At 28.8% G+C, this 14,508-nt stretch overlaps 1 protein-coding gene across 1 annotated transcript; it reads right to left on the bottom strand.

Moving 5' to 3' along the window:
* Nucleotides 1-456: 456 nt before the first annotated feature.
* Nucleotides 457-7,379, bottom strand: LOC109021367 (probable LL-diaminopimelate aminotransferase, chloroplastic). Its single transcript, XM_019003985.2, has 10 exons — nt 7,222-7,379; nt 7,063-7,094; nt 6,880-6,947; nt 6,473-6,589; nt 4,606-4,668; nt 3,053-3,157; nt 2,879-2,929; nt 2,435-2,755; nt 1,895-2,101; nt 457-1,273 (listed from the first exon to the last, which is right to left on the bottom strand). Exons 1-10 carry the CDS (start codon nt 7,296-7,298, stop codon nt 980-982), a joined length of 1,335 nt encoding a protein of 444 aa, XP_018859530.1. The 5' UTR covers nt 7,299-7,379; the 3' UTR covers nt 457-979.
* Nucleotides 7,380-14,508: the final 7,129 nt, after the last annotated feature.

The raw sequence follows: 14,508 nt of genomic DNA, 5'->3' as shown, positions 1-14,508 counted from the left end.
TGACATACTTTGATTTGAAAAAGAAATTTTAAAATTTGAATCTTATAAATCAAATCTTACCATTTAAGTGATGTGAATAATGTACTCTACACACTGTCTTAAAAATTTAATAACTCTATTATTAATAGATATCGTATGAGAAAGATATGAGAACAAGAAAGGTAAGTTATATAAAGGGATGGATTATCACGAGCAATAAGACATACAAGACACTTCTACAACACAATTAGAAACATTTAACTGATTCATTCAAGTGGGCATTTTGTTAGGTGCCCACTTAATAATTTGATTTTTTTTTTTTAAATTCAAAAGCTCACTAAACGGATCAATAGGTGATGCCTTATCATAGTTTATCTTATAATTAATAATAACCATTATTTTCTAAAAATAACTATATGCCACTCTTTCTACTGACTTTTATCTTACTGTCTTGTCTTGACATTATCAGAATTCTTGGATCATAAAGAAAAGTAACCTTTTTTCAATCATTATTCTAAGTTTTTGGATTGAAAACCGGGCTGTAACCAGTTGGGTTCATGAGGAGATCAATCCAACCCCAGTTATGAATGGGCTGATAAAACTAAAGAGTTCCCCAAAATAAGCAGGGGAAAAAAGAACAGAGACATGAAAAGGAAATAAAATCTCAGGTGAGGTAAAGGATAGCATATCAACATGAGCAGAACATCCTTCCAGGTTCCAAGTAAGTGCTACTGAAGCTTATATTTATATCTGTATTCTACAACATTAGGGCCAGTTCTCAAGCCAGTATATGGCATTTAAAACACCCAATAATTGTCAGTACAGATCATTTCCCAACTATTCACTGCACTATGCAGTAGAGTCCAGCAGGAAGATACCTCTGTTCAAAGCACTCTGGCTATAGGCGTCTTTATGAAGAAAAAGATAGCAATATAATTTGAAGTGGAAAACACTTCACTATTTTGATTCTAGTGATAAAAAAGGCATGGGTGAAATGCCTTTATTTGTAAAGATTTTTGAGCCTCCTTGAAGCTTCCAATATACGTTCTCTCTGGCCAAATGCACTTACTCTAATGTATTCTTCACCACCAGGACCAAATCCTCTGCCTGGCACTGTCACTATGTGTGTTTTCTCAAGAATCTCACTGAATATATCCCAAGAACTCATTCCCGGAAAATGTACCCACACATAAGGTGCATTTTTGCCTCCATACACCTTTAGCCCTAGTGATGCAAATGCATCAGCAATTATGCCTGCATTGCCCTTGTAGTAATCAACCACAGCACTTAAGGCCTGAAACAAAAATAAAATAAGGAAACTATGTAAGTTTTCATTCCAAAAATCAACTTCATTGTAGTTATGTTCCTGGTTGGAGAACCATCTTCCTAAAGACTTTCATTTTAGTGAAGTGAAGCAGCTTTAATTACCAGAGTTGGTGAAAATGCTAAAAAAAATCCCTTATGTCAAACTGAACCTAACTTCTAGTACTCTATCATGATCTGAAATCATATAAGAAGTTAACAACTAGCGAAAATAACTTGCCAGCTATCCCAAAAAGTTTAGAGAAATGTTGTCATGCTTGTCGATCTAGACAACTACATAAAATGTGTCATATCGACATGTGTGACTGAAGATGACAAAATATAGGATGGAGGACAACATTTCTCCAAAGTTTAAACCCGAAACAAAAATGGATTTAGTTCATCATTATTTTAACACTCCCCTTGGTAATTGGTATAGATTCAACTTTGTTTGATCAGTGAGATTCAACATGGAATTTAAACTTTAAATTGGAGATAGACAGAAATTAGGATTGATTTCATGATAAATAAATTACCCTAGTTGATAAAAAATGCTAAATGTATTCATAATTCTAACAAAAGATTTCAACGGAAAGTGTGGAAAACAACCAACCCTGTAACCATCTTTGGAAAGGCAGGCTAGTCCCCCAGCTTGAGCAACACTTGATGCACCATTGAAACAGGTGCACACAATGCGATTATAATCCTTAATGACAGGAAATCCATTCAAGTACAAAAGCTCCTCAGGGACCACTGTCCAACCAAGGCGAACGCCTGTGAAACCAGCAAACTTGGAGAAGGACGAAACTTCAATGGCAACCTATATTGGGAAACGAATGTTCCAGATTGTCATCGTTCATTGATGCTAAACACTAGAGGTTCATTTCAAATTTGGCAATTGAAATATTCTCTAATTTCTTAATCAAATTGGATAGTCTAGCGTAGAAAAAGATAGACATAACATTTAAATGTTCATGTGAAGTTCACATTGTCTGAAAATCCTTTACAGACAACATTAACTGTTGTAAGACCCACATAGTGTGTCTATCACTCTCCAAATTTTGACCAGACAATTGGAGAAAATCTCTATTCTAACTTTGGCAGCAAGAATAGTTGTTATCAAAACATAAGATGATTCATGCAAATGACAAACCTCTTTGGCTCCTGGAATTTCAAAGATTGATTTGGGGCTTTCATCTGATATATAAGTAGCATAGGCAGAGTCATAAACAATTATGGATCCATTTGCTTTAGCAAACTCCACAAGCTGCTGTAATTGCTGCCGTGATGCAGCATAACCAGTTGGGTTGTTTGGAGAGCAGAAGAAAATGATATCAGTCCTTGAAGTAGTTGACAAGTCTGGGAAAAAATTATTCTCGTGCCCGCACTTCATGTACACAATATTCTCATACTTCCCGTTTTCATCTTGGAACATGCCAGCTTGACCAACAATAACACTGGAATCTATATACCCCTGTTCCAAGCACAGCACCCATTAATACGGTGGCCCAAAATACAATCTGTCATGATGTTTGTCAAATGGAAGTATTTTTTGCAGGATTTTTTGGTGTTTGATATAAAAAAGGGGAAGAATTACCGGAAAAGATGGATCCTGTACAGCCACTGACACATTCGGCCCCATAAGCATCTGTGGACAAAAGAACCAAGAAGGATTTATAACATAGTTATCATTATCAAGCAATAGAAATTGGTCCTTTAATTGATCAGAATGATATATATCTTCTACACATGTACACTCATTTTTTCTTACCTGGAGGCGGGAAATGTCACATTGTGCACCATCTGATACAAAAACTTCATTGGCTTTTACACCCACATCTCTGTAAAATGTTTCTGCAATAGCCTTTCTTAATGCCTGCAGCAAGAAAATTACTTTCAGCAGTCGGATATGAGTAGGAAAGATCAGAAGTGAACCACAAAGCAATGTACTTAATCCACAAAGCAATGTACTTAATCCCCCACATGCAAAGAAACATAGAAGATACCACAAAATAGAATAATTGACAAGAATTTTAAAGCGAAGGCCTGAAAATATTTAGTCTTTAATCTTATATATGTTAAGATATAAAATAAATAATAAAATGTACTTCTTCCCATTAGGTTAAGCTTTTGGGACAAGTAGTGATTTCACATGATATCATAGCAGAGGTCCTGAGTTCAAACTCAAACTCTACACTCTACACTCTATCTCATTTAATTAAATATTTTACGTGTTGGGTCACTCATTGAGGGAAAGTCTAGCCTGTACGTGAGGGGGAGTGTTAAGTATATATAACAATATACTTCATATCTGAACTGATAACTTTAGACTTTCTTTGAGCTAAGGCATCAGCGTTTTTTTTCAAATGGATTCTCGTTCTTAACAATTACTCAATATTGGATGACAGAAACAAAATTAATTACATGATGAAACAAGACCAACAACATAACAGATTCTGGCAATTTTATTAGGTAAATTGTCCTCAAACAAGTCAGAGTTGCATGCGTTTAATTAAATACAACAGTAAGCGGACAAGTTGGAGGAGGAGACAGGAGACAAAACATCCGAGTGTTTATGTTTTGGGAGCCCAACACAAGTATATGAATTGTTTAGGAATTCAGTCCAGGATTGTTCTAGGAACCTGCTATTGTGGTGTAAAAGAATCGTTGCTTTCCAAATAACAACACTTTAACAAGGAGTGGCTTCAATCATCCTTGTTTTTTTTTTTTCCCCTTCTTTTTGAGTCATGGTAGATAACATGTTTAGCTATGCCAACTAAAATAAGTATGAAACGAAAAAAACATTGTCCCATAAGTATAATTTACATCCTAAATTATGAAGGTTTTTGTACTTTAATTATACCTAAAATGATTAAAAAAAAAAGACACATAATATTATCAAACTATAAAAAAAAAAAAAGAAAAAAAAAAGCCATTTTTCATAAATTTTTAGAGTCAAAATTTGTCGGTTTGTTGGTTTTCAATATTTGGTCATTAGGGCTCGTTTAGATACAGAAACCATTTCGCCTAATTTTATCTCATCTCTTGTCATCATGACATCTTTCTCAAATTTTTACACAAAATATAATAAACAATTTAATTTTTTCAAATCTCAAAATAATATTATTATAATAATATTTTATTCAACTTATCTAAAATCATCTCATATTATTATCCAAACGAGTATGGTGTAACGTGCTGATACTTCTCATAATTTGGAAGGCAAAAGTGCAAAACTTCTTATCGCTTAAATTTGCAAAGTCATGATCTTTTCCCCAAAATATATATATACTCTAAAATTACAAAAAGTGCTGATCGATGTACCGTGTCGCCTTGCTCAGCTCCATACCCTCTATAACCTTGAACCGTTGATAGAGCATGTGCATGCTGCAAAACAGAAGAAATTAACGTTTTCCTTTTTCTAAGGAATATACCAAAGTCCTTTCCAGAAATAATTTTCGGACACAAAGTTCAAATATATATATATATATATATATATATATAGCATTTTGATCTTCATCAACCACAGATCGAGACAAAGGGAATGACCAAATCATTAAATCCTGCATATCTGTTTATATATCGACATGCATGCATGCAGGTCTTTCGCAGCTAAAATATATAAAATACAAATAAAAATAAAAAACTGGGAAAATAATGTAAATGATCAGGTAAGAATCATTGTGGCAAAGGCACCTTTAATTAATTACACACCAGGTTGGATGAATGGTCGAATTATCATGCTAATTTGATATTGCATCGGAAGAATTATGAGGTACTTTCAGAATATGGATGATATGGTACTACTTTCGTCTTATCAACGTTATCATGATATGTTTAAGACGTTAAAATTATTTGTGTAAATATTAATTTTTCATGATACAATATATATCTTATGATAGGTTGATATAAATATCACTTGTCCGAGAGTATTTGATAAGAATTAATTTGTTTCCTTGAACTTTCACTCAATTTATAATGTGCTTCCGAAATTAATAATTATATCAAAGTGGACTCTTGAACTTTTAAAATTTCTCAATCCCTCATTCTGTCTGTCAGTAGTGTCAAATTTAATGAAAATTCATTGTAAAGATGTAATTTTTATTTAATTTATTATCATTGACCATATAAAATATAAAATAATATATGCTATTAATTAATAATAAATAATTAATCATTAATCATATATAAAATTATTTTAAACCTAAGTTGCAAACAAATATGAATAATTTATGTATACAGTGAAATTATTTAATATTCATTAACTATATATAAATTAATAAAAAAATTATTTAATGATTAATGATTTATTATTAATCGATAGCATATATTATTTTATATTTTATATGGTCAATGATAATAAATTAGATAAAAATTACATCTTTATAGTGAATATTATACACATAAACAATACGTACAGTAAATTTCTGTTAGATTTAATGCTCATGGTAGATGAAATGTAGAATTGAGAAGTTTTGAAAGTTTGAAGGTATACTTTGATGTAATAAGTATTAGTTTCAAAAATATATTATCAATTAAGTAAAAGTTTGAAAAGGTAAAGTGTAATTAATCTTCTAATAATGACTTATATAAATAATTGCTCTTAAAATCCAGGTCACTGTTTACTTTTCTCTTCAACTTTTACGTTAAAAACACTAGACCATTGGAAAACGCTAGATGAAGGCTGGTGGCTTCCGCTGGGTTCTAATAAGTGTATTTTTATGTATTTTTTTAAAAAAAAAAATTTATATAAATTTTTTTAATAATTTTAAAAAAAGAAATAAAAAATATTTTCTTAATCATGAAGTAGAATAAAAAATTATAAAAAAATATTTTTTATAATTTGTTATTTTATTTTATGATTAAGAAAGTATTTTTTAATAATTTTTTTCTAATTTTTTATTAAGAAAGTGTTTTTTAACTATGTTTTAAATTTATTTTATTTTTTTAAAATATTAAAAAATTTATATAAACAATAACTTAAAAAGAATATATGTAAAACAATACTACACCCCTCCCAGCGGGGGCTGTAGCATGACCCAAAGTCACGATTTCTGTCCTTGAAGATGCTACTTGGCCTTAGCTCGGTACTGGACGAAAGCATGGGGTGTGATGATGAAAGTATTGATCTAAATCTAAATCTTGCTTGGGCAAGAAACGAGAAAACAATGAAAAGCATATGTATATCTACCTCAGCCATAGCAGAAGTTATGATATCTGGTATAGGCTCTGTAGTATCTCCAACGCCTAGTCTTATTAAGCCTGCTTGTGGATACTTCTGAGAGTGTTCAAACTCACGCATGCATATCTGCTTGAGTTATTGATACATCAAAGGCAAACAAATCACCATTAATAGATCACAGTAATATTAATATTGGCTATCTGCCGTACTCATGAAGCCAACTTGAAAGAAGGATTAATCACAAATGGAAAAAAAAATCGGGGTTCCATAAATTTTTTATTTAGAGAACCGGGCGATCATACGCAATCAGCCATCAGATTCTACTATTGCAAAACGATAAAAGTAACAAAATACCAACAAAAAAAAAACAAAAACATTACTGCCATGGAAGACTTCAGATCAAGCGACTGGCATACCTCTGGAAACAAATATCCACTCTGCAGTTTCTCCATATTAGCATTGCGTGGAACTCTTGTGCAATGACCTGTGTTTATAATAGTTTGCAAAGTTCTGTTATCTTTACGTAATGATAGATGCATTTCTGAAGTATAGAACTCATTCCCAAAGCTTTAAGCAGATGCATGCAGGCAGTAACTTACCAACAGTACTCTTCTCATTGTTGAACTTTGGCCTGTGAAAATCAACCAGAAAACATGAAAGGAGATAAATGATCAGTACCATACGTAAAGAAATTTGAAACAAACATTAACACCCTTCATTTATGGACTTTTTTCAAGGTTTTTAACATGAATATATACCTGTTCCAAGTTGTTTTAGGTTGTAATGAAACTGCATAAGGTATGCAAATGCGTGTTGAAAGTTGAGAGTACTGCATGATTAATTTGTTTCGAAGTTTTGTTCGAAGTATCAAGCTAGCTCCTCCAATATTTATAATCTCAATATATATGAAGGTATTATACCGAGTAATATTCCAGTTTGAGAGTGCATCAAAGAGGCTATATATATATAGAGAGAGTTGGGGGAGGGTGGACTCGAGGGTGGTTGGCACATCCTAAAAGCAATGTACGTGCATCTGTGTGACTATTTCTTTTGGGCACATGAAATGGAATTTTCTGAGGTGGTTCAAAGAACCAGAGAAGTCTGTGCAGCGAAACAAGACAGGGAAGAAATGTGGAAAAAAGCCGCACGCATATATGGTTTGATCCAATCATCTTTTCTATACATTTTCGTGGACCATGATATCCATGGATGGATATTATTTTTTGTTTACTTTGATCCTCCCATGAGCAGCCGGCCCGGCAAAAGCCGACGATAAAAGTCATTTGCAATATTTTAGAGGATAATTTGCGACGGAATTGAATGCTGGAAAAGACCCTTATTCTTCTTGTAGTTGCATGTTTGAATGCTTATTTTCGAGAAAGACTGACTTTCCAAACTTCAATTGTTATACTTAATTTAGATAGTCGGTAAATATCGTATAATATTTAAAAAATTAATAAAATTTATTATTAAAAAATTAATTTCTTTTATATAAAATTTATATTTTTTTTAATTTTTTTTAAATAATTATACTATATTTACGTACTCGATTATAATTATTACTCCTAAAAAAATGTGAGAATATTCAAAACTTGTACATCATGTCCAATGGATGAATATAATTATTAATGGCTGCTAATAATTAAAAGAAGAGAAATGATACTTACAGTCGTGAGCGTGCAGTCGCCGTGCAGTCGCTTTGAAAAAAGTGAATAAATAAGGGACCCACCTGAAAAGAAATTAATTTTTTAATAGTAGACCCTACTCTTTTTCAAAACGACTGCACGACGTTTGCGCATTCTACGACTGTATGTAGCATTGCTCTTAAAAGAAACTTGCAGATATAGTACGAATTTTCCTCCTTGAAGAATCGTGGAGCATTTGGATTGGAGTGATGACTCGGCACACGTCATCATGATGAGGTCTTTAACATCGGGTCTCGTAAATTTAAGATTCGTTTATTTTTAAAAATTAAATGAAATGGAATAAGATTAAAATTAAAAAGTTAAATAAAATATTATTAAAATATATTTTTTAATATTATTTTTATTTTAAAATTTAAAAAAATTAAATTATTTATTTTATTTTATATTAAAAATTAAAAAAATTATAATAATTAAATGAAATAAACTGAAATGATATATTTTTTAAAAATAAATGAGGCCTTACTATCATATCGACTCGTAAATATAAATTTTTAAAGCCATGCAATTTCTCGGTTATAAACCTTTGTTACCTAATCATCTCATGTATTGCACGAAACTTCAAGAAAAGTTGAACCCCGCATGCAATTACTCAGAAAATTAACAACATCACGAGTTTGATATTACGTAGTACTCATGAATATCATGTGTCTGTCTTTCTTTCTTTCTTACACTACCACAATTACTAGGAAAAAGTTAGAGACAATGTTACGACACAAAACACTGTACGTACCATGAATATATAAATTAAAAAAAATGATATTTATAATCGTAAATATGTAAGTATCGTATAATCATTTAAAAAAAATAATTAAATATAAAATTTATAGAAAAAAAAAATTAATTTTTTAATAATAGACTTTATTCTTTTTTAAAATTACTACACGACACTTACATATTTCACGATTGTACATAGTATTACTTTAAATTGAAACAAAAGGATATAGGGACAATACTGCATGATGAGGAAATTACAAGCTAGCCACATAGGTTAAATAATGTTTTCCAAACCAATGAATTGTCCGTTTCTTAATTTATGTGAAAGCGAAACAAAGTTATAGCTTCCAAAACAATGTCAGCTCGGAATTCCTCTCCACCATGGAAATTAAAAAAGTCTCTTTCTTTCTGACAAATAGAAACTCCGATCCATGATCATCAGCAATATCATCCTGTATAGAGCAATTCTTTAGTTAAACAAAAAAAAAAAATCCTATAAAAATAAATTCACATATAAACTAATATACATTAAATTATGAAATTATGTTTATTATAAAATTATATTAATTTATATATTTATTTTTATAAAAATTTTTTATAACTGTAACAGTAGTTCTATATATCTCATATATAGTTGATAGATGAAAAGCCATAAACAATTTCAATATATTTATTAGAGTCGATAATTCAAATAGAACAAACATATATATAATATAAAATAAAACTTTTTAAGCAATTGACTTGTCATAAAAATTTTAAATTTTTATTTGATAACATTTTCTGTAAATTAGTATCAAATAAGATCTAAAAACTATAATATAACTAAAAAAGAAGATAAAAATAAATAAATTAATTTAATTGAACTCAAAGCTCTTCGAGAAATAAAATTCATCCGGTATTATATTAACTTCAAATATATATTAACTATAGAATATATAATATGCCACAAAATCACATCTAGACAGGTAAAGTGTTAAACTTCATAATTATGTTTGTGGTCATGAATCCAGCAGTGTTTTGAAAAGAGGGTTTTTATTTTCAAAAAATCTATACAATTTCTTACTATTCACGCAATTTTCATACATCATATTTTTTTTAATTTTTATTTTTTTATCAAATATTTAATATATAAATAATGAATAAAAAAATTAATTTAATTTAAAAAGAATAAACTCAAAAAAAAATATTAAAAAATTTAAAAATTTTAAAAAAATATAATATGTGAAGGTGAGAGGTTGTCTAACATTGCTCTTTTATTTTTGAGTTATGATATATCTATAACTTTTTTATAATATTTTATGAGAAATGTTGCTGTTCTTGTAGGAGATTTCTAATGGGTGCTTTTTTTTTTAATTTAATTATTAATGATTAAAAAAGTGTTTTTGAATGATATTGTAAATTTTTTATAATAATCTATAAAAAATTGATGAAAAAAAAAGAAGATGAAATGCATGTCAGGAGCCCGAGTGTTGACTGTAGAGCCGCCCATATTTTATATAATTATATCTTAAATTAATGTATTTTTATAAAATCATATTATTTTTATAGATTGTGATATATTTATAAAAAAATTATTCTCATCAGTTATTATTTATTATTTTATATTTTATACTTTATAAAAAATAATTATATATCTTATAAAAAATATTCTTATATTTTATAAAAAAAATTAATGTAAAATGTGAAAATAAATAGTAATTTATGTATAATATTTTATTTTTATAAAAATATTATCTATTTAAAATATAATTAAAAAAATTATAAAAAAAAAATCATATCTCCGTCATTTTCTTTCATGTTTAATGAGGGCGGCCAAAGGGAAAGAAAGGACACGAAGAAAACATAGAAAACGACAGAAGAGAGACAGAGAACAGCTTAAATGAAAAGTCAAATACTCTGATTGGGCCAAGTGATCATCCACAGGAAGAAGTCCACGTGTTCTTTCTGAAATGAACTACTCTGATCATCCACTGGAAGAAGTACTCTGATTGGGCCAAGTGCTCAATAATTGTTAAAAATAAAAGTCTTGGGGACTCACACCAAAATGACAAGCTACCATACACTTCTGTAAAAGTAGCTAAGGGTTCGTTTGTTTTTAGAGATGAGATGAGATGAGATTAGTTGAGATTAAAATTAAAAAGTTGAATAAAATATTATTAAAATATATTTTTTAATATTATTGTTATTTTAGAATTTGAAAAAGTTGAATTGTTTATTTTATTTTGTGTGAGGATTTGAGAAAGTTGTAATGATGAGGTGAGATGAGATGAGATGAGATGAGATGTTTTTGAAAAACAAACAAGGCCTAAATGTACTAAATAAATAATATTATATTATAATACAATGTAAATAATTTAATTTAATTTTTTTTTAGTTTCAACTTTTAAGAAAAGTGGTTAATTAAGATCAATAATATTACATATAATTATAGAGTATATAAATATCGTAAAATACATGTTTTACGATGTTAAAAGTGGCTAACATGTTTTTGCAAGGAAATAATATTGTTGCTAAAGCCTAATGTGTTTAGCAAGGAAATTATATCGTTGCTAATGAGGTTTTTATAATTTTGATATTCTCTTCGCAAGGAAATTGAAATGTTACTAACATGTTTTTGCAAGGAAATAATACCGTTGCTAATACCGTTGCTAATGAGGAAATAATACCGTTGGTGTAGATTGAAGAACTTCTATGAAGTTTGGAAGAACTTGAAAGGAATTGGTTAATTAAGCCGTAAAATACATGCAATTAATAGAGTAATGACCAATTAATTAAGGACAAAAGAAATTAAAGGATTGAATATATATTAATACTCGATCATAGTAATATCTAATAAATGCTAGCTACGTGAAGAGTACAATATATATATATATATATATACAGTGATTATACACACGAATTTCATTACAACCTTAATTAGATAAAATATTCCACTTGCATGCAATTATCAGCATATAATATACTTGGTGCCCTGTTCCAAGAACTTTTTGGAAGATTTCCTTTTTTCTCAGTGGTGTTCTTGTGGAAGATTTCAAATTAATTAGTCAAAAGTGTTTGGCAACTATTCCAAATTACTTTTTTTCTTTTTAGTCTTTCTTAGATCTATCCTTGACCATTGTATATATATATATATATATATATATATATATATATATATATATATATATATATATATATATATAGAGAGAGAGAGAGAGAGAGAGAGAGAGGGAGGACTTTATTGTGACTAATAATAGATGGACACATATACGTGCTTTGTTTTATGGGTGGCTCTACAGCTACCGCTCTTAGTCCGGGAGCCACCGTTATGTGTAAAATGTTATGTTATTTTATTTTATTTTTTTAAATATATATTTTTTTAATACATGAAAATATTTTAAAAAAAAATTATAATATCATTAAAAAATACTTACTTAATCATTAAGTAAAAAAAATATTAAAAAAATTAAAAAAAATATATAGCGGGACAGGGAGCTGTGAGGGTAGCTTTGCTCTTGTTTTATATACACGATCAATTATCGAGTCATACCGAACTTAAAGATGACCTTCAAGTAGTTATTATTCAACTATATATAATCTTTAATTATCTATATATATATATATATTTGTTTTGTATGTTGATATAATTTCCCGTTAGCCAAATCCGTCACAAGGGCCTCCAAATCCCAAGCCTGCAAGAGAAAAGAAGATGGTTGATCGGATTATCTAAGTTAGCTTTATAAGACCCTAGATCTGGTTTGGATAAAAAAATATTTTCATCTCATCTCAATATTTATACACCACAAATATAAATATTTTTCAATTTTAAATCTTCAACTTTTTTATCTAATCATTACTTAATTATTATAATTTTTTCAAAATTTTGAACAAAACATAAAAAATAATTCAACTTTTTCAAATTTTAAAACAAAAATAATATTAAAAAATAATATTTTTATTCAACTTTTTTTTTCATTTCTCAAAATCTCATAAAACATGTCAAATCAAACTATTTTACTATTATTCACAAACTATTTTATTTTTATTAACAGATCAAATTATCTTATCTTACTATCCAAATTAGACCTAGAGAGAATTGGGTGAGATTTTGGCGAGAAGTTTCTCTCTTTGTGTTAGGTCCATGAGTGTCATCAACATTTAATGCTTTTCACTTGGTTGGTTCTATTTAATGCTAATTTGCGAGGATTCGCCAAATCTTTTTATATTAGGGGTAAGTTTGGATATTCATCTCATCTTATTTTAACTAATAATCTCATTATTATTCATAAATCATCTCAATTCATATCATTTCATTATTCAATCAGGTCTAATGTCCGATCATTTTAATAAACTGATCCCTAGCTGTTTGCTCGCCTCGGCCAGCCTCTTCTTGATACTTTGCATATTTTACTCTCATTCGACTAAGCTATGTTTGGCGAGTGAGAGTACTTGAATATTTTTACTCTCATTCGACTAAGCTATATTTTTACTCTCACTACTATTCTTTATTTTATTATTACTTTTTACCTATTTTTTTACTATTCATTACTTTTCACCTACTTTTTACTACTATTCAATATTTTATTATTACTTTTTTATTACTTTTTTACTATTATTCACAAATATTCACAATATTTTTCAATACTTCTCACTACCCAAACGTACCCTAATTGTTGCGAGTCGGGATGGATTGCATTCCTCATCGCTGACAGCCTACCTATTTCCCTCGTGATTCCTTTCGTTTAAGGCCTTTGGTCAGTTGGACTTGATTTCTTGGGCCTTTTGCCTTCCGGGTTTTGTTACCAAAAAATTATGCAATATTCTTATTAAAACTTAATTAATAGCTTGAAGTAAGATTGTTCACCCATTGAAGACTTGAGTATCTAGCAAAATCAACATCCGCATCCGGTTACTCCGATGCAGGCCTATCCGGCTTTACCTGTCTCGTTTGTTTTTATAATTTTTTTTATCTCATTTTATTTAATTATTATAATTTTTTTAAATTTTTATATAAAATAAAATAAATAATTTAATTTTTTTAAATTATAAATAAAAATAATATTAAAAATATATATTCTAATAATATTTTATTCATTTTTTAACTTTAATATCAATTCATTTCATCTCATTTCATTTATAAAACAAACGATACTTAATATATATATATATATATATATATATATATATATATATATATATATATATATATATAACCATGTGCTTTTTTCATAAGGCCTTTTTTATGGGTATATTTCTTCAATTTTTGTAATAGGCTTTTATCTCCCTTTTTTGTTTCTAACTATGGATATTTTTTTAAAAGATTTATTATTATTAATTAAATAAAATACATATTTAAGAAAGAACATTTATGTGTTTGGATGTTGAATTGAGTTGAGTTGAGTTGAGATGATAAAATATTATTTTTTAATATTATTATTATTTTAAGATTTAAAAAAATTAAATTATTTATTATATTTTGTGTTGAAATTTGAAAAAATTGTAATAATAAATTGAGATGAATTGAGAAGAGTTGAGAAACCAAACCAACTATCGTAAGCATCATTTATGCCTTAACCAATTATTTTAGAGTATCACATGGGATGTATGACTATTCACAAGGTCCCTACAAAACTAGCGAAAGAGATA

The sequence above is a fragment of the Juglans regia genome, chromosome 13 (assembly GCF_001411555.2).
Source record: "Juglans regia cultivar Chandler chromosome 13, Walnut 2.0, whole genome shotgun sequence".
Taxonomy (NCBI): Eukaryota; Viridiplantae; Streptophyta; class Magnoliopsida; order Fagales; family Juglandaceae; genus Juglans; species Juglans regia.
This window is presented reverse-complemented; position numbering and strand designations above follow the sequence as displayed.